Consider the following 20,051-nt stretch of genomic DNA (forward strand, 5'->3'; position numbering starts at 1 on the left):
TCTCCATCCATTCCCAGGCCTTCAGGACACACCTAGAAATGTATTACCTCTGTAGTCTTAGAGGCAGTTGATCAGAATAGCCATTGATACTTTTTGGTTTTTCGAGACAGGGTTTCTCTGTGTAGCCCTGGCTGTCCTGGAACTCACTCTGTAGACCAAGCTGGCCTCAGAAATCCGCCTGCCTCTGCCTCCCTCGTGCTGGGATTAAAGGCGTGCGTCACCACGCCCATCTTGCCATTGATACGTTTCAGAAATTAAACTAGCACAGGCACTGAATGAGCAGAGAAACTTGATCATGGGCTGGCGAGATGACTCAGCAGTTAACAGCACTGACTGCTCTTCCAGAGGTCCTGAGTTCAATTCCCAGCAACCACATGGTGGCTCACAACCATTTGTAATGGGATCTCATGTCTACTTCTGTTGTGTCTGAAGACAGCAACAGTGTACTTAGATAGAATAAATAAATAAATAAATCTTTTTTAAAAAAAGAAACTTGATCATGTTTCCTGGATCCCAGGTTCATGGGAAGGCTTTGCAGAGGAACTCTCTCTTTTGTCTTTGAGACACTGCGGTATAGCTCAGGACTTAGAGCTCTTCCTTGCCGGTGGGCTCTTCACTTTCAGAATGTAGAACCCTGATAATTCACGAGATGTCGGTGAGCTGCTGCTGCTGCTGTTGCTGCTGCTGTCTCCACTCTCACTGCCTGCCCCTCTCTGTCCTGTCTATTGCATGAGTGAGTGTGCATGCCAGAGCATACACACAGAGGACAAAGAACAACCTGGCAACAGTGAGTTCTCTCCACCCACTGTGTTGTCCCCTGGGATTGAACTTACATTGTCTGGCTTGGTGGCAGACCCTTCCCGGCCAGGTCTCCAACCCTCTCCTCTTTTCTGCATCTCTGTATCTAGGTGTCTTCCCAGCATCAGCAGTGACCTAGAGAGACTACATAATTGCTATTGTAGGCAGGTCCCGTTTGGGTATGAAGAAATAACTGGCCTGTCAAACATTTCATTTTATTTAGAGAAAATCCAGGCTGGGGATATTCCCCCTCATCTTTCTTCCTTCTCAGTTGGGGCCTACAGTGGACTGAGCAATGTCTGTGTTGTTTACCTGCTAGGTAAACACTGCCACTGAACTCATATCCTGTTCCTTTGTGCTTCATTTTTATTTTATTTAGAGATAGGCACACTTGTGCAGACCTTGTCAGACTTTGAACTTGTGATCCTTATGCCTCAGCCTTATAAGTAGTTGGGATTACAGGACAACCCATTCAAAAAGGAAGTGAATTTCAGAATTCAAATAAAATACTAAGTCTTGGTTCTGCCCATTATTAACCAGTCCAGGGAAAACTGAAAGGTTGATTTTCCTGATAAAAATGATTTTTGTCTTCTATAAGCTTTTGTACTTTAAAAGTGATTCACTTACTACTGACCTGTTAGAAGCGAGTGGGGTCACGTGCTGCTTGCCTGAGCATTAGCAGTTGCTGTTACATTACCTTGGAATCACTTTATTCCTGATGATCCCCTTCCCCCTCCTGTCAGCCATGCCTGTGGACCTGTGGGGGAACTACAGCAGACCTCACCATGTCACAGCCAGTTATCCAGACACGTTAGTGTGTCGCACACATGACCTGTGTCTAGTTTTATGAGTGTAGATTTTGGATGGTGTAAAATACCATTTTTTGCTCTTTTGTGTACTTCTGAGCCAAGTTCCCAGTGTGTTTGCAAAGGTACCTTTGCCCCCAAAATCCTGGGACACTGAACCCTTTTGCTTGAAGGGTGAAAAGAGAACTCGGGCACTTCTCCAAGGAGCTGTAATGGCAGAATGTTTTTCCTTTCCTTATCAGGTTGCACAGATTCCATTCTGTGGGGAAATTGACTGTGAGGACTGGATCAAAAAGATGACTGCCAGGTAAGTATAACACTGACTCCCTGCACCGAGAAGGGCGTACGTAGTACACAGGAGGAGTGAATCACTACTGTCTCTTTAATTCCAGGGATCAAGATGTGGAACCTGGTGCTCCATCCATGGGAGCCAAAAGCCTTTGCATTCCTTTCAACCCTCTGTGTGAGCTGCAGCCGGGAGCCATGTGTGTCTGTGGCAAGAATCCCGCCAAGTTCTACACCTTGTTTGGTCGGAGTTACTGATGGACAAAACAGAAGCCACTCTCTCTCTCTCATCTTTTTTTAAAATCAATGATACTAAGATCTTCTCAGATGCAATTTTTCTTTTTCATTTTTTAAAACTTCTAAAAAAGGTCATGAGATAAAACAGCTATTCTTATGCCTAAATTAACAGTGGAAAATACTTTTCTGTAAACAGCCAGGGTAATAAAATCCATGAACTAATTGTATTTTATCTATTTGGTTCATCCTGCAGTAGCAGAATTATACATACAAGGATGGTCTTCAGAAGCCTGCTAAGTGCAGGGTGAGCTCTGTGATTCTCAAAAAGCCGTCCTCACCTCAGAAAAGTGCTGTCCTTTTCTCGTCTCCCTTTGACTTTCCCATCTGCCCCATCATAACATACCTCACTGAGCCCAGCGTGCACATGTGATCCTGTATCGCATACCACACTGATGCTAAGGACCTCTGTGCCTGCTGTGTACCCCACCCCACCAACCCTTTTCTTAGCTATGTCTTTCATTGACTTCTTTCTTCCTGGCTGCCTCCTTAGATTGATGTGCCAAGTACCCATACTTGGCCTCCTCACAATGTCTTGTCTGCTCTTCCCACAATACGACTGAGTCCTGTTTTTATCAGCAGCTTGGAGCTCTCCTGTGATTGGTGTTTCATCCAACATTTTGTTAATGTCCCTCAAATATTTCACCCCTCCATCCCTAGCCCACTTCCTCCTGCTGAGAAGATTAATACTGATAAGATAGACTCCGTCACTAACCCAGAATGGGTTATCCCAGGCAGCCTCCCCCTGCAGCACAGTGCCTACTGTCTGAACTAGGCTGGCAATGGAGGGTGCTGTTGCTTTGATTGTCTTTCGGTCTCAGACCCTCATAGGTGTGTGAACACCAAGCCAGGCTCCATGATTTCAAGGGTGTTTTGGTTTCCCCAGTGTACAGTTTATTAAGATAGTTTTTCTTCTCCCGAGATCACCTTATAGTTCTCACCATTTTAAAGGCCAAATTGTAAACACGTTAGCCTAATCTGGCTCACAGCCTGTTCATGTTCTTCAGTGCATTTCTACTGCAAATTGTGTTTCCTATCTGCCCGCTTGCCTGCAGATGCATTTTGTACCTCATTCGGAGCCTACTTAGTAAACTTATATACTTGGTAGGGGGAGTATGTGCTTGCTGTGGCACACATGGAGGTCAGGATAGTTTGATGGAATCAGTGTGGATTGTAGGGATTGATGGCCAGGTCATTCTGCTTTGTGGTATGTGCCTGACTGCTGAGACTGTGTAGCCAGGCTGAACTCCCCCACCCGCCCTCCTCCAACAGCTTGGGCAGTACTTGTTTCAGCACTTCCTTTTCAGGTCAGAACAGAAAAACCTTCCAAAGAGATTAGAATTCTGTGCTGTGGTCTGAAGAGTGAGTATGATTTCGGTATTAGCAGAGGAGGGAAGGAATGTGGCATAAAGGCAGGCTATACTTCCCATAGCAACAGGAAGTGTCCCAGGAAGCTGCGGGTTAAATGCATCCCTGCCTGAGCAGGGATCTTGGGAAGTAAGGGGCTTGTCTGGCAAGTTCGCAGACCTGGGTCTCAGTCTCCGCTGGCATTCCTGTAATCCCAGCTCTGAAGGCAGAGACAGGAAGATCCTGGGATTGACTGGCTCACCAGTCTAACTAATTAGTGAGCTCGGATGTCAGTAGGACCCCGTCGGTCTATAAAACAGTGAGCACTAAAGAAAGATCTGTGGTGTTGAGCTCTGGCCTCCACTCTCCCTGGAAGGCAGGAAGCACAGGTGCAGGTGTGAGCCGCATACTTCTGCTCTGAATCAGTTTCTTACTGCCTAGGGCAGCTCTGAAGGTTTGTCTTAACTCTCCATCCTCAGACCAGTGTAAACTCCTCCACTGTAAACTGACTTTTGGAAAATGGTTAAAAGTTAGAACAGTGCCTAGCGTTGTACAGATTTTATACAGGTTTCACAGGGCCAACTGGAAGTTGCTGCTAATATGTGGCTTTAGTTATAGTGACGTTTGTCCTCTAAAAAGTATATGTTGGTTTGGAGAAAACTAGTAGAAACTAAAGAGATGAAATTGTTTATTTTGACTTGTTTTTCTAATTCATGGCAAAATCATAAAACATAGATCACGCATTTTATATTGTGACCCTAGATTATCTGGGAGGCAAGTGGGCCTCTGGAGCTGTTTTTTATTTTTATTTCCCCTGTCCCTTTCCAAAAGTCACTTTTTAAAGGGACTCTAGTTACAATAAAATAGAAATCATTCCCTAAAATCACATCTCTGATAAGTTGGATTGCTTCTAAAATCGGGGGTCAGCTGAAATAACCAAAACCCTTTCAAACTTCCTATCTTAAAGAGTGCTAGTCTGCCAGGTGTGATATCAGTCTGAGCTCCTAGCACTTGAGAGGCTAAGGCAGAAAGATCGTGAGTTTGAAGTCAGCTTGGGGCACTTGAGAGGCTAAGGAAGGAAGATGGTGAGTTTGAAGTCAGCTTGGGGCACTTGAGAGGCTAAGGCAGGAAGATGGTGAGTTTGAAGTCAGCTTGGGGCACTTGAGAGGCTAAGGCAGGAAGATGGTGAGTTTGAAGTCAGCTTGGGGCACTTGAGAGGCTAAGGCAGGAAGATGGTGAGGTTGAAGTCAGAGTGGGCTGCATGGTGGAGTTGCATAGTGGCCTCATCGCGAAACGACCAAGGTGAGAAGTGTGGGTGCTTCTTAAGAGGGTGCAGGAACTGTTTGCTTTAAATTAATAGCCAGAAGCCAGACATAGTCATCTTCTGGGATCTATGGAGGTTGTGGTCTAGGACCCTACCGTATAAATAGGTGGGAGTGGACTCCCAGGTAGTCTGAACACGTGGCATGCACTTTAAAGTTATCTTCAAGTCATCTACAACATCCTGTGCGTTGTAAATAGATGCTACATTGTTTTAAGTTTCCATGTAAGTACAAATAGCAATTTCCAATTTTTTGTTGAGACGGGGTTTCTCTGTGTAGCCCTGGTTGTCCTGGAACTCACTCTGTAGACCAGGCTGCCCTTGAACTCAGAGATCCTCCTGCCTCTGCCTCCTGAGTGCTGGGATTAAAGGTGTGTGCCACCACCACCCAGCTTTCAGTTGTTTTTAACCTGAAGTCAGTGGATCTTCAGATGTGGAGCCCATGAATTTAGAGGCAGACTGCATGAGTTAGAGTCACAAAAGTGGTTACCCAGTGCTCACAAAAGACAACAAGGCAGATGTGCTATTGGCTCCGATCCAAGTTCACTAGGGCACCTGTGTTATACACCTTAGCAATTTCTAGTCCTTCATGAAAGAACTTCAGATAATCTCATTGTGCTACATACATCGCATACATGAAGGCTTTGTAGGAATTAGACAGCAAGAGCAGTTCATTGGGCTGCTAGTTGCACAGCTCTGAGTCTTGAATTGAGGGCAGAATGTTTCATCAAACAACTGAAGAGAAGGTGTTTTGATCAGCTGTGAAAAAAATCACCTCAATTATAGTTACTGTCTGTCACACAGCCTTGGCACTCGGCGTAGGCAGATGCTGCTGCCGTTTCATCTTCTGACAGCCTTTGCGCGTAGCTTGTCACTCCTACTGTCTAGAAGATGATCACCAGAACCCACTTGGTAGGAGAGAACAGACTCCAAGTAGTTCTCTGACCTCCTCATGGACCCAGTGACACAAGCATGCTACCCTCCAGTCAATAAATGTAATTAAAACAAAACCTTTATAATTCAGGTAGCTATTCCAAACAATCCAGGCCACTCGTCAACTACTAAGCTTTAAAAGCTGTAAGTGCCTATAGGATAAGGTGTTTTTAAAGTAGAATCCACATTTGTTTCATCAGTTAAGTCATCATCTGACTTTCTTCCTAAAACATTGTGTCACTAGCTCCTCCAGTTTGAAGGTCTGAACCTTTCCCAACAGTTGGGGATGGTTTTCTTGCCTTTCTTATGAAGACTGGAAGCCGTCGGGTAGCTTACTAGGGGAAGAAAGATGACTGTTCCTAGGTGTGGTGGAGAAAGTTAATTGTAGATTTGTGGGAGAGCACAGCCAGAGGCAGGGACATCTAAGAGAGTCCAGAGTGGACATGAACAGACTGAGCTGGGCCATGTGTGGAAGGGGGAGAGGGGAGCCAGGTGCAGCAGCCAGGAGGCCAAAGGGTACAAAAAAAAAGCAGGTAACCAAAATGGTTGGATTATATAGTGAAGAGCAGCCCAACCCCCTAAACTGGAGAGTTCAGGGTAGTGGCAGGGTATGCTAGCCAGGAGGACCCCTTCACAGGTAGGGACTGAGGGATGCAGGGAGAACCTGGCAGCTAGGTCCACCAGCTAGATTGTGTTGCCTCAACCATTTGTCCCAGGTTAGCGGTCAGTGGGCAAAACAATGAGAATGGTTGTATAGCTCTGGATTGACAACCCTAGAAGGTTCCATCTCACACAGATTGCATTCAAAACTGCACACCTAGAGGATAAGACATGGCCATTGATGTCAGACGGCTTGCTGTATCAGCCATTGCTGCATGCTGTCAGAAGCTAGCAGGGCTCTACCTATGGGTAAGCTCCTAGAGGAAGAAAGACATGAAGCCCTGCAATTAAATATGCAAACAAACAATTCTCAAGTCTACACCTGAAGCCAGTGATTGCCATTTCCACAAACCCAGGCTCACGTGACATGTCTTGCTTAATTGCCCTTTAAACTGCTTTATGACTTTATAGTGGCCTATAAAAGGTGATTTTTAAATATGACTGGCGCTGAAAAGCTGAAGGGGAGAGTTATCCAGGAGTTGTAATCTCTAGTCTGAGAGTTCTTGCCTTCCTGAGAAAGAGGAGCCTCTGTGGCTATGGGGCGATACTCGGGCCGAAGCTTCCGTCTGGTCCTCATGTGTGTGGTCAGCGTGGTCCTCTTTGTGATGGAGCTAGTGGTTGCACACATAGGCAACTCCCTCTCCCTGGCCTCCGATGCCTTCGCTGTCCTCTCCCACTTGTTGTCCATGATCATCGGACTATTTGGCGTCAGGGCCAGCAATGTCAGGCAGCACAGGAAGAGCACGTACGGCTTTCTCCGGGCAGATGTCCTAGGGGCATTTGGCAATTCCGTGTTTGCTGTGGCCCTGATGTTCAGCATCCTGGTAGAAGCCATCAAAAGGTACATCAGTCCCCAGAAGACAGAGGAGCCCCTGCTGGTTCTCAGTGCCGGAGTCATCGGGCTGTTTTTCAATGTTCTTAACTATGTCATCTTCTTAGAATGCTGTTACTGCTCAGGGCCCAGGCCCCAGACAGACACCGAAGCAGGTAAATACCTACCCCCAGGTGGCAGTGGCAAATTTGTTGAGTCTGGCAGGTGCTCTTCCAAAGGTGCTATTAGCAGTGGATATGTTCTTTATGTGGGCTTCTTGTATCTGTGACTTTACAGTAGGATTTCTTTCCGTCTGAGTTCCTTGTGAATAAAAGTGTGTTTAGACAGGTGGAGAGGGACTACAGAACAACTGAAAAGTCTCCCTATGTGACTCACTTTGGTTTTTCCAGCTGTGACATGGCTAGGTTTGAATGTAATGTTACTGTATTAATGTCTCCATAAAACTTTTTTTAAAAATGCTGGGTTACCAAGCCAATCAGAGAAACCAATGTATCAGACAGCTAGCAGGAGTATGTTAAGGGGATGCTACAGAAAGTAAGGAGAGAAATATGATGATGTAGAAAATCTCATTTATGGGTAGAAACATTCCCATGTGGTTATAAGCATTTGTTCTTGGAAAATACTTTTAAATCTTGAGAAACAAGTTAACTGGGTTACCCATTACAAGATCAAACTGAATCTTGGAACCAAGAGAATAAGTGCTTCTTTAGTAAGTGGAACCATATTTTTTTTTTATTCCAGAGAGAGAGAGAGAGAGGAAAGAGAGAGTTAGTTTAGACGTGTGTGAGACAGACTTTTAGAAAAATGTCTAGTGGTTCTTTTAGGAGTTCTATATTGTGAGCGTAGCAGATCAGATCAGCAGAGTCCAACCATGGCCACAGCACAAGGCAGTGCTAAGAGTCTTCACTGGCCAGCATTTCCCCCACCTACCACATGGAGATAGTAGGCTCCACATAGAATTACTTGTTTTAGCACTGGGCAGAAACTTGATAAAGGCTAATTTTACGTTTTAATCACAATATGGAATCTAGTATCAGTTGCTGTGTAAGAGACTTCTTTAGTGCTGGCCGGCTTCCTTCTCACTGGGAGGGATGTTGTCTGATAGTTACTCTCCATGTAGCTGCACTCTTCATTGCAGTTTTACTGTCTTTGCTAATTAGTGCTGCCAAGCCCTCCACCATCTCTGCTGGCAGAGGACCTGTTTGAGAGCACCTGTGTTGTAGCGAACTGTAGAGGTGAACACATAATCTTGGTCTGTATTCAGCTTAATGTTTAAAATTAGCCGAGGCCTATCTTTTAAAAGACAGTTATCAGTTAACTCAAGACCTTATGATATTAAATATCAAATGGAAGCCTCCACTCGAGCGAGGGTCTAGTATGTACATGTAATTGTCATGTAACTGTAAAGGTTGAAGACGCTAGTGTTGGCAGGCAAGTGCCACTGTCTTACTAACCTCACACTTATGTCTTCAGGTGCTCCTTGAAATTCTAAGTTTTCTTTTACTCTGGAATACAACAGAGCAGAAGCAGTCAGGAGACTCGGACACACAGGAAAACATGCAGACGCAGTTCTACTTTACAAAACTGAATTTTTTTTTAGTTACCTCTTTGCTCTCGCTTGGGAACTGGGTCTGTTGCAGTGTGTTATGTCTGATTTAGGGTACTTGTCAGAGGCTTAACACAGTACTTCACCTGGAGTTTCTGTGGCCTTAGTTCCGTGGCATCTTGCCTTTTGACCATATTCTATGCTAAAACATAAACACAGTGCTAGTACAAGGGCTGCAGACATTGTGATCATTCTTATTCTATTAGCTTGTGGTGTTACTTAACCTCCTGTTAGAATGTTTGCATGGTCCAGCATGCTTTAGATAGATACTGGGTTTATCACCCCTGACATACCAAAATTTACATTTCTCACTGTTTTGAAGCCACATTTTACTACCACTGAATTTAAAGAATAAATATTTATATAAATTAAAATTTATAAGCTGACATTAGCTCATTTTCAGTTGGCTCATGTTTTAAGAAAAGCTATGATTAATTCTTCCATATTAGCATAACAAGAGTTATAAACTATAAGGGGGAAACGTCTTTCATTTGTGTTTTAGATAGGACTTTGCTATATAACCCAGGTTGGCCTTGAACTTGTGATCCTCCCCTTAAGTATGGATTTTCAGGTGTGTGCAACATATCAATCCAGCTTCTGTACTTAGAGGTGCTTGCGAACTGAAACGTTCAGCCAGAATCCAGGAATCCATCACTTTTGTGCAATCTGAAGCCAGGGAGACTTTTTACTTAGCAAGCCTCTTGTTTCTGTGACTGTTTTGACCAGTCTAGTGTAGACACTGATGCCAGATATACTTGATGTTTGAGATAACAGAGAAGGGAAAAACAAGAGGACCAGTACCTTGAAATTAAATGGCATGTTCTCAGATCATCTGTTAAGATCGCACACATTACTGGATGTGAGGACCAACTTGTGCTGGACAGTCTGCTACGCACAGGCACCGATTTTTAACCTAGGAGAAAACTTTGTAAGAATATCTGGAAGCACATGCCTGCAAACCCAGCAGCAAGATGCTGAGGCAGGAGGATAATAAGTTTGGAGACCAGCCTAAGTTACGTAGGCTTCAGGTCATCTTAGACTACACAGGGCACCCAAGTGGCCAGTCTTAGAAAGTGTAGAATGGAGTATAATCCTGGTACTAAAAAGTAAGCCACACAAAAAGTACTTTATCTCAAAATAAAGGCCCACATATACCAGTGTCACATGTTCAATCCCAGCCAAGGGCATCGAGCTTCAGCAGAAAACTCGGGGCTGAGAACTGTGAGGCTGAGTATCCATCCCACACATCCAAGAGGCCAAAGTAGCAATATATTCAATGTGCAAAGCCCACACCACAGTGGGAGACCCTGGCCCAGAGGCGGTGATGAATAAATTCATAATTAAAGTTTAGTTCTTTAAAAAGGCAACTTGCAAACTAGGAGTAGTGGCTCACAGCTATAATCCCAGTGTGAGTAGAAGAAAGAAAGGAAGGAAGGAAGGAAGGAAGGAAGGAAGGAAGGAAGGAAGGGAGGGAGGGAGGGAGGGAGGGAGGGAGGGAGGGAGGGAGAGAGAGAGAGAGAGAGAAAGGAAATAAAGGAGGGAGGGAGGAAAATGGGAAGGAAGGAAAGGAAGGAAGGAAGGAAGGAAGGAAGGAAGGAAGGAAGGAAGGAAGGAAGGAAGGAAAAGTGGGGAAGGTAGGAAAGGGGGAAGAACAAGGAAAGGGAGAAGCCAGGGAGGGGACCAGCTGGTGATGCTGGGTCCCCTTGGGTCTGTTTCCACCTCTCTACCCTTTGCTCTGTTCCCTAACCACCCTCACCCATAAAGCCATCAGCATTTTGGACTTTAAGATTATTTTCTTCATCTTTCCCTTAGGTTTGTATTTCCACTCTGCCTTTCATTTTAGCTAGAAATACTTGCTCTATCCACCCCTAAACGTGCTGTTTTATGTCAGTGCTGGCCCCAAGTCATGCCTTCTTGGTCCAAGGCTTCACCTGCCTCCATCTCCTTTCTTCTCCTTCTCCCTTTCCCCCTCCGGTCTGTCCTCCCTTCACCTCTTCCTGTCCTGTTTAAGGGACCTTGCTCTGCAGTTCCAGCTGGCCGGTACCTCTCGGCCGTTCTGCTTCCATCTACCACAGAGGCTGGGATACAGGTGTACACCTCACACTGTAAGTTACTTATGCATAGAATAACTCATGTGTAAGTTCTATAGAACATGCGGTGTAGTTACATTACAGGTGGTCTTGGCAGGAGGTTTGAACGCTGTTCTGTACAATCTGTAGATGAGCCCATGACTTCCTCATGGGCAGTGCTGTGCAGAGTGGAAGCAAACAGGACTCCTTTCTTGAGAGGGAGGTCAGGCTCTGGGTTTAGGAGAGGCAAGGGAGAACTTGCTCCTTTCCTTTCCCCTTGGTGGTGAGTACGATGAAATAAGTTACAGGTGAGAACTTTCACAAGCTACATGTGGTGGCTCACCCTGAATCTCAGCACTTGGAAAGCTGAGGCAGGAGGATCATGGTTTCAAGGCCACCCTGAGCTATGTTGTAAATATAAAAACTGAAACAAAAAAATGAAAGAGAATAGAAAAAAGTGCATGCTAGTAGAACCTGGTACTTCAAACTGGAAACGAGCGGACTTGTGGGCAGCTATGCTGGGTGTTCACAGCCATTTTAGGGGACATGAGGTGTAAGGTCCCAGAGGCAGCCACTCTTGCTTGCCTACAAATTTGGAGCAGCAGCAGGTGTGAGCACATGTCATAGCTCCCTCTTTCTCTCACACAAGATGCTGGCGAATTTCCCAGCATCCCTTTCTCTGTTTGTGCCGCTTGGCTAGCCTCTCATCTCTTCTGCCCATTAAAAGGTTCCAAGAGTGACTAGGAAAGACTTAGGAAAGATTGGGAAATTGGTGCCTTTTCAAATTTGAATCAGTTTCAACAGGAGGCAAGAGCTAGGCTCCACATTATCAGACATTTTATCCTAGTGTGTGGGGTATTCCCCGACTGTTACCTGAGTTAAATGTTAATGAAGAATAAGTACTGACAGCTCAGATACGCACAACTGGAGAAATCTGTGTTGCACAAAATAATTAGCTAGAGAGGACAGTTCCTATTCTCAGTTTTCATGCAGGGTCCAAAGGAAAAGCCGAAACGAAGGAAAATAACTGTGTGAGTGTCACAGATGAACCCTGGGAAATGCAGATGAGTAGATGGTGAATCTTCTCCTAGTCCAAGCTGAGTGTCTGCCTGAGAGCTTCTTAGATCTCAATTCTTTCATGTATACAGCGGGAAATCCCCACCTCGTGGATGCTGTGAAGACAAAACTGTATTACAGAGGCAAAGTGCTCAGCAAAACATTTATAGAGTGTTCTCAAGGGGGCTGCAGAGGAAACTCAGACTGGCTTGGCAGAAAGTGCCTTACTCACCAACCCATCCTAGTGTGTGTGTGTGTGTGTGTGTGTGTGTGTGTGTGTGTTTGCATATGAGTGTGCATGAGTATGTATTTGTGTATATATGAGAGAAACAGAGAGAGTGTGTGTGTATGTGTGTGTTTATGGGAAAGAGAGTGAGTGTGTATGAGAGATAGAGACAGAGAGACAGAGATCTTTAACAGCTTAAACTACAAATAATTCCCTTTTGCAAAATGCTTTTGTGAGCCGAGCACGGGAGCACACATGTCTGTCTGTCTGTCACAGAAGTAGTAGGGGGTATCGTTTCCGCCTGAAGTTTGAGAATAGCCTAGACAGCAGCACAGTGTGTCTTCTAAAAGCAGTGACCCAGATATGTCCCCTTAATAGGTCTTCAAATTTCTCTCTCTCTCTCTCTCTCTCTCTTCTCTCTCTCTCTCTCTCTCTCTCTCTCTCTCTCTCTCTCTCTCTCTCTCTCTCTCTGGTACTTATTATCTTGCCCATTAGCTTTAGATCAAAAGGGCTTGAGAGTCAGAGTTCCATGTTTCGTGTATGAGCAGCATGAGGTTGGACTCAGTAGATTTTTTTAAAGTGAAGGCATGAAATTGGGGAAAAAAAACATGGGGAGGGTTGGGAGCAAATATGATCATTAGGTATGGAAATCTCAAAGAATCAACAAAAACTACTATCTTTTAAAGATTAAAAAAAAATTGCAAATACAATACCGAGAGTCTTCACAGACATTTTGTCTAGTCTGTGCCAGTAAAACCACAACACAAAATCAAAACAAAGAAACCGACATTTGTACACTTGGTGAACATAACACATGTAGACCTGTAACCAAGGTCTGGGACTATTACAACCCCAGACAGCCTCCTGCTGCAGTTCTGCAACCATACCCACAACTCCTACCTCTGTGCCATGGACAGCATGGATCTGCACACACACACACACACACACACATGCACGCACACACACACACACACCCCATCTTGGTAGGATGCTATATCAATCTTCTGGGTATGCCTCAGAACTTTCCAAAGTGGCTTTCCTCTTTCAGGACAATGCTCTTAAGATGCATCGAACTTGTTCAGACGTCAGTGGCCGCTGTCCTCAGCATAAGCCCCGGCTGAGCACTCTTCACGGGTATTAAACCACTGATATTTCACAAAGGTGTTGGAGGCGAGGGCTCACGTCTGCTGTTCTCCATTTCCTGTCTGGTCTTTTAAGTTGTTTTCTCTGTTTTCCTTTTTTCTTTCCTGGAATGCTTTCAGAGTTTTGTTGTTGAGTTTTCTGCTGTATTTTTGTGGACACCTTGGTATGTGGTCCTGTCAGCAGACACTGTAGGTGTCTCCATGCACCTGTCTAAATTCCTGCTAGCTTCCCGCATGCGTGAAGCTCGAAGCATCGTTAGTTTATCTTTTCCCTCCCCAGGCTCTACATTTTTGCCTCCCTTCTTCCTCCCTCCCCACCTCTATTTCTATTTTCCATTGCTCGAATATTTTATCTTCAAATTCAGTGGTTCCTCACTCTAAATTCTTTTCTTCTGTTGAGCCCATCCATTGAGCTGTTATTTGTTATTTGTTGTTGGTTTGGTTTGGTTTCTGTGCTAAGGCTACTGTTTTGTTTTGTTTTTTAAGTTGTGTTTGTGTTGTGTGTGCTCACACATGTTTGTGTGTGCTGGCCAGTGGTCGACCTCCAGTGTTGTTCCCCAGGCTCTCTGCACCTTGTGTGTTTGAAACAGGGTCTCTCACTGGCCTGGAGTTCACCAAGTAGTCTAGTCTGCCCAGAGAGCCCAAGGATCCCCCTGTCCCTGCCTCACCAGCTTGGGCATTCCAAGTGTTCCAGAGCATCTGACTGTTTACATGAGATCAGCAGACGAACCCCCAGTCTTCATGCTTGTTAGGAAAGCCTGTCTCCTCAGCCCTCTGCTTCTTTTTACACCTTCTATTTTTTGCTGAGGATTTTTTTTTCCATTTATTTCAAGTATGTCCATAATTACCTGCCAACACATTGCTATGATTGACAACTTTAATCATCCATCCAGATAATTTTAACACGTCTACCGCCTCAGATTGAGTGTCTTTTATATTCGAGTTGCAATTTTCCCAGTGTTTAGTGGGAAGAAAGATGTTCGGGTGGATCCTGGACGTTGAGAACAGTGAGATTCTGGCTGTCTTCCCTAACAGGCTGGTGACTGAAATGCTTGCTGCTTGCTGCCAGTTGGTGGCAGGAGTCCAAGCTTGTCCCTGGGCTTCTGTGAGTTGGCAGGGGCAGTTCCAGCCCCTCATTAGGACCTCAGCACTGACACCTGGCTGGGAGTAGCTTCAATCTTTTTTTTAATTAATTGATTTTATTTATTTACTTTACATCCCAATTGCTACCCTCCTCCCAGTCTTAACCATTTAATTTTAATCTTTTCTTCTTTCCTTTTTTTATATTGGGATCAAATCTAAGGTTTTACATATGCAAGATTTTTTTCTTTCTAATATTATACCTGGCTCCTGGAAGGCTCAGCACCTATGGTTTTTGAACATCTGATGTGCTGTTCACTGACTTTGCTGTTTCTCTCTAAGTGTCTTGCTTTCGGACTTTCTGTTTTTGAGGCAGTGTTTGCCTATGTAACCCAGGCCGGCCTTGAACTTGTGGACTTCCTTTCTGTGCTTCCTGAAAGAACTATAGGTGTGTGCCAGCATAGACAGTTTTTGTGCTTTGTAGTGTTTTGTTTTGTTTTGTTTTACTGTGAATTAATGGTCAATGAAATTCTTCCTTGAGACTTTGTTTTTTGTTGAAGTGTAGAATATGAGCATAGTTTTAAACAATTTTTTAAAAAAGATTTTGTATATTTTTATTTGCTTTTTAAACATTATACATAAGGGTTTGCCTGTGTGTATGCCTGTATCACCTGCATGTCCAGTATCCACAGAGGCTAGCAGAGAGCATTGGGTTGGCTGGGACTGAAAATGCAGACAGTTGTGTGTAGCTATGTTGTGATGGGAATTGAATTGGGGTCCTGTGGAAGAGCAGCCTGCCCCCTTTAACTGCTAAGCCATCTCTCCAGCTCTATGCTGGTATGTTTCCAAACACACATTTAGTCCCAGCACTTGGGAGGCAGAGGCAGAGACAAAGACAGCCTGGTCTACATAACAAGTTCCAGGCTATGTAGGGAGATCCTGCCTCAAAAAACCTAGACCAAAAATCCACAGGCTCTTTGGTGCAAAACTAACTTGCCTACATTTGAAGACTGTTTGCCCAGTGTTGCATCTTATGATCATTTTGTGGGCAGTAGAGATTTTGTCCACAGTCTCATAGCATCTTCAGCTCCTGTGCAGATAGATAGTTTTCTCTCTGTCAGCAACCAAGCTAATAATATATACAAATCTCCTTGCTGTGCCCATCGGAAAAGTGGGATTCTCTGTATTTAATTGTTGTGTTTGAGTTTGAATTTTCCACTGAGGATCTAGCAGCTCTCCCCTTTGCCCCCAGCAATATTCGATCTTTTAAGCGGCACACAATCACGTAGCTGTCAAAACTAAGAGGTGAGGTGGTTTTCTTTATTGGACTGAGTTATTCAGGTATCTTGACATCAGACTCCAGGCTCGGCTTACTAGTCTAGATTTCTGATTTTGGCTTTAACTTTTTATCATGTGTATGGGTGTTTTGCACGTATGTCTTCATTGTATGCTTGCCTGGTGCCCTCGGGGGCTAGAAGAGGGTATCGAATCCCATTGAACTGGGGTTACAGATGCTTGCGAGTCACCCAGATGCTGAGAATTAAACTTGGGTTCTCTGCAAGAGCAGCAAGTGCCCTTAACCATGGAAGCGTCTCACCAGCTCCTGGCTTCCGAAGGGTTTTGTTGTTGTTGTATTTTGTTTGTTTGTTTGATAGATTGATTTCCCACCACATTAAAAAAAAATGAGGTCAAAGATTTGACAAAACAACCTAAGGGGAGACCATTTAATACAGGGAAATTTAATTTCTCACAATTCGGCATTTCCTGCAAGCCAGATGCTCATGACTTCTGACAAGGGTCATTTTAGAAACTTGGCAATGTCAGCCTTGGGGAGGCGATTCAGAAGTACTTCAAGGACATAGAGTGCTGAAGCAGGAAGACCTTAGAATCCCCAGCACGTATACAAAAAGGCCAGGAGAGGCCAACTGTTACCCCAGCCCTGTGGGGGTGGCCAGAGACGGGGACCACTGGGGGACCACTGGGGTGTTGGCTGCTAGCCTAGCCCCAGATTCAGAGAAGCCTTGTCTCCAGGGAATAAGGTCAGGAAAATGCCATCTTCCCTGACCTCTATATGATCCCGCCTCTCCCTCTCCCTCTCTCCTTCTCCCTCTCCCTCTCTCCTTCTCCCTCTCCCTCTCTCTCTCCCTCTCTCTCTCTAACACACACACACACACACACACACACACACACACACACACATTTGTTGTTAGACTCAGCATCAGTTCAAGAGCAAAGTTGTCTGGAACCTTGGTTACCTTGGTTACCTTGGTTACCTTGGTTACCTTGGTTACCTTGGTGGCATGCTTTTCCAGGTTTCCTCTCCGTAGCTTCTCAGCGCTGCATCATGTCAGTTCTGAGGTTGGAGACAGGCCTTGGTGCTCTGCTCCGTGCTCCCCCAAAGGCTCAGCTGGGTACTTGTGGTTCAATGGTTTAATTAAGCTCTGCACTTGGCCTCCTTCCTGCCCCACCATATGGAAGGCTGGTGCTTTTATTGGACTGTCTCTCTTCTTTGTTGTTTTCTGGGTCAGACTTTTGTTTTCAAGCATAGATTTTTTTGCTTTGTTTTGTTTTCTAATCACGGGGGTCGGGGGTGGGGGGGATGAAGCCGATGTCTTACAGGTCGGCCAAAAGCAACTGCTGTCCAAACAAATCTTGTCAGCTCTCACCCCTGAGCTGCACATTCTCACTCGAAAGGCATTTATTTTCTGGTTAAACCTATCATCTACCCTAGGCCCGATTCCCTTTCTGAATCCCAAGCAGTATTTCCTGCATGTGTCCCAATCGTCCCGACTCAGTCTTGTTTAGTTTTCGATACCTTAAATGTTTTATGCTAATTTCCCTGAGCCTCTCTTAAATAGTTCCAAGTTCCACAGTGCCCCTGTTGAGTGGCTACGTGACTCTCCCAGTTACTGTCTAACAAAACACCTCAGACTTCTACTCAGGCATTCTGCAGCTTGGAGTCTGGAAGGAACCCAGTGTGACCAGCCTGTGCTGGACACTGTGTCTGAGGTCTCACCTGGGGGCGCTCAGAGGCTGGGGGCGGCCTGGTGGACAACAGATACTTTGCGCTTGGAGGTACAATCACTTACTTTACACCTGGCATCTGGTCTACTAGGTCCCGATGTTCAGGACTGCTGACCAGACAGCCTGCCATAGATAACCTCTCTGTGTGGCTTCCTCATGCTTGAGCAACCTCCGGAGACACAGCTGGGAGTAGCACAGGATTCTGAGCACAAGTGAGAGCTTGGACAATCAACACGGAAACATCACCGTCTCCTCAAACCCGAGGCTGTGGTGACGAGGCAGAAGGAGTGTTGCTCCCGCAGACCCCGCATCTTGGGGGTGGGGGTGGGGGTGGGGGAAGGAGCATGAAAGTCACTATGTGGAAGCAAAGGCAAAAAGGGGGCATCTTCAAAAACATTCTGCATAGCCTTCCCTCTGCACCGAGTTTACATTGTACCCATGTGTACAACTCACTCAGATTCCTGAAAGCCCATTGGATAAGGCAAAAGTTCCAAGTCTAGGACCTTAGCATCCTAAATGACCCTGCGATTCCGCAGATTAAGCTCCTTGAGTGGTTTCCTACGGCTGGAAGTTCTCTGAGCTAAAGGAGCACACAGACTGCCTTCTACACACACGAGCGTCGGAGAAGTGAGGGGGAACGGTACAGGGTACTGGAGCCATGTCCCAGTTGTATTTATTTAGATAACATTCACAACTTGAGGGGTGTCTTAGTTAGGGTCTCGTTTCAGTGAAGAGACACACCATGACCAAGGCAGCTCTTATAAAATTTAACTGGGACTGTCTTACAGTTTCAGAGGTTCAGTCTATTGCCATCGTGGTGGGAAGCATGGCAGCGTCCAGGCAGACATGGTGCTGGAACTGTTGAGAGTTCTACAACTTGATCTGAAGGTAGCCAGGAGGAGACTCTCTTCCACATTGGGCAAAGTCTGAGCATAGGGTCCTCAAAATCCACCCCCACAGTGACACACTTCCTCCAACACGGTCATGCCTTCCTTTTATTTTTTTTCCATTTTTTTAATTAGGTATTTTCTTCATTTACATTTCCAATGCTATCCCAAAAGTCCCACATACCCTCCCCCCCACTCCCCTCCCCCCCCCCCCCACTCCCACTTCTTGGCCTTGGCGTTCCCCTGTACTGAGGCATATAAAGTTTGCAAGACCAATGGGCCTCTCTTTCCAATGATGGCCAACTAGGCCATCTTCTGATACATATGCAGCTAGAGACACAAGCTCTGTGGGGTACTGGTTAGTTCATAATGTTGTTCCACCTATAGGGTTGCAGACCCCTTTAGCTCCTTGGGTACTTTCTCTAGATCCTCCATCGGGGGCTCTGTGATCCATCTAATAGCTGGGAACAAAACACCCATGGAAGGAGTTACAGAGACAAAGTTTGGAGCTGAGACGAAAGGATGGACCATCTAGAGACTGCCATACCCGGGGATCCATCCCATAATCAGCCTCCAAACGCTGACACCATTGCATACACTAGCAAGATGTAGCTGAAAGGCCATGCCTTCTACTAGAGCCACTTTCCACGGGCCAAGCGTATTGCAACTACCACAGGAGGATGGATGCTCATTACTCTCTGAGTCTGGTCCTCTCTTCTGGGGTGGGGCATGAGCTGCAGGCTAGATTATTCTCCGAAGCCTTGCCTTTCTATCTCTGAAAGATTGCTCTGGTCCCCAGGTTGGCTTGATCTAATCCCCTTTGAAGAGTTTTCAGGTAAGGGCACACTTCTTTTTCTTATTTGCCTTTCTCTAGGCCCAAGAAAGCTCGCTCTCCCTCTAGTTCAACTTGTTGGGTATTTCTGAATGAGCAAATGGCTTACCTTTTCATTTCCTGTATAGCTAAGACTGAAGAAAATGACTGATGCTGGTGATGGTGGTGGTGATGGAGAATAGTCTCAGGGAGACTGACCATTAAAACAGCCATTCTTCTGTAAGCAGTGAGCTGTTGTGACCTGTCAAAACTACTACATGGCCTACCCCTTACTTTGAACCTGTCTGGCAGCCCTGTTCCTGTCTCTCCATTGTCTCTGTCCCCACAGGCTTCTTTGGACTCTTGATATTCCTCGCTATGTGTCTTCATCAGAGGGTAATGGAGAATTAACCTCATCTGCCCACTCCCAGACCCCCACTCCAATACCCAGGTCACATCTTGTGTCTGCTATTTTCCCTCTCTAAGAGTGCAGGTCTTTGTGAGCAGGCAAGCCTGAAGAGGCATTCCCAGAAGAGGCATTGTAAAGCCTGATTCTATGAGAGGGTAGATTGGACGGATGGCCTGGGGGCTGCTTCTGACTTCCTCCCACTTCTTTTTCTGGGTGCCAACACTCAGTCACTGAGTCTCTGGGACCAGCCTCGCTATGCCTTACAATCTACCACCCCCACTCCTTAGTCTTCCTTAGTTGGGATATAGATTCCAGGTCATCAGAAATCGAGGCTCTCCCCTATACCCTGATTCCAACAACTACTCCAAACTGATTTGCTTCCTACGGGGGGAGACCCTTACATCTTCATGTAAGATGCTTGCTAGAGCTCCAGCCATCACCTTCCTCCCCGTAAGAAGCAGGACA

At 45.5% G+C, this 20,051-nt stretch overlaps 2 protein-coding genes across 4 annotated transcripts in view; both read left to right on the forward strand.

Moving 5' to 3' along the window:
- Eprs1 (glutamyl-prolyl-tRNA synthetase 1) overlaps positions 1-2,349 on the forward strand; it is a 68,729-nt gene extending 66,380 nt beyond the window's left edge. For all 3 annotated transcript variants that reach the window (XM_029476049.2, XM_021177243.3, XM_085843621.1), the window contains 2 exons: positions 1,847-1,911; positions 1,997-2,349. In XM_029476049.2, the coding sequence (XP_029331909.1) occupies positions 1,847-1,911; positions 1,997-2,147 (216 nt within the window). In that variant the 3' untranslated portion in view covers positions 2,148-2,349. The remainder of the gene's footprint in view (positions 1-1,846; positions 1,912-1,996) is intronic.
- A 4,631-nt stretch (positions 2,350-6,980) lies between these two features.
- Slc30a10 (solute carrier family 30 member 10) overlaps positions 6,981-20,051 on the forward strand; it is a 35,136-nt gene continuing 22,065 nt past the window's right edge. The window contains exon 1 of the mRNA XM_085843629.1: positions 6,981-7,431. Coding sequence (XP_085699755.1) covers positions 6,981-7,431 — 451 coding nt within the window. The remainder of the gene's footprint in view (positions 7,432-20,051) is intronic.

The sequence above is a fragment of the Mus caroli genome, unplaced genomic scaffold (genome assembly GCF_978045245.1).
Source record: "Mus caroli unplaced genomic scaffold, Mus_caroli_1 scaffold_1, whole genome shotgun sequence".
Classification (NCBI taxonomy): Eukaryota; Metazoa; Chordata; class Mammalia; order Rodentia; family Muridae; genus Mus; species Mus caroli.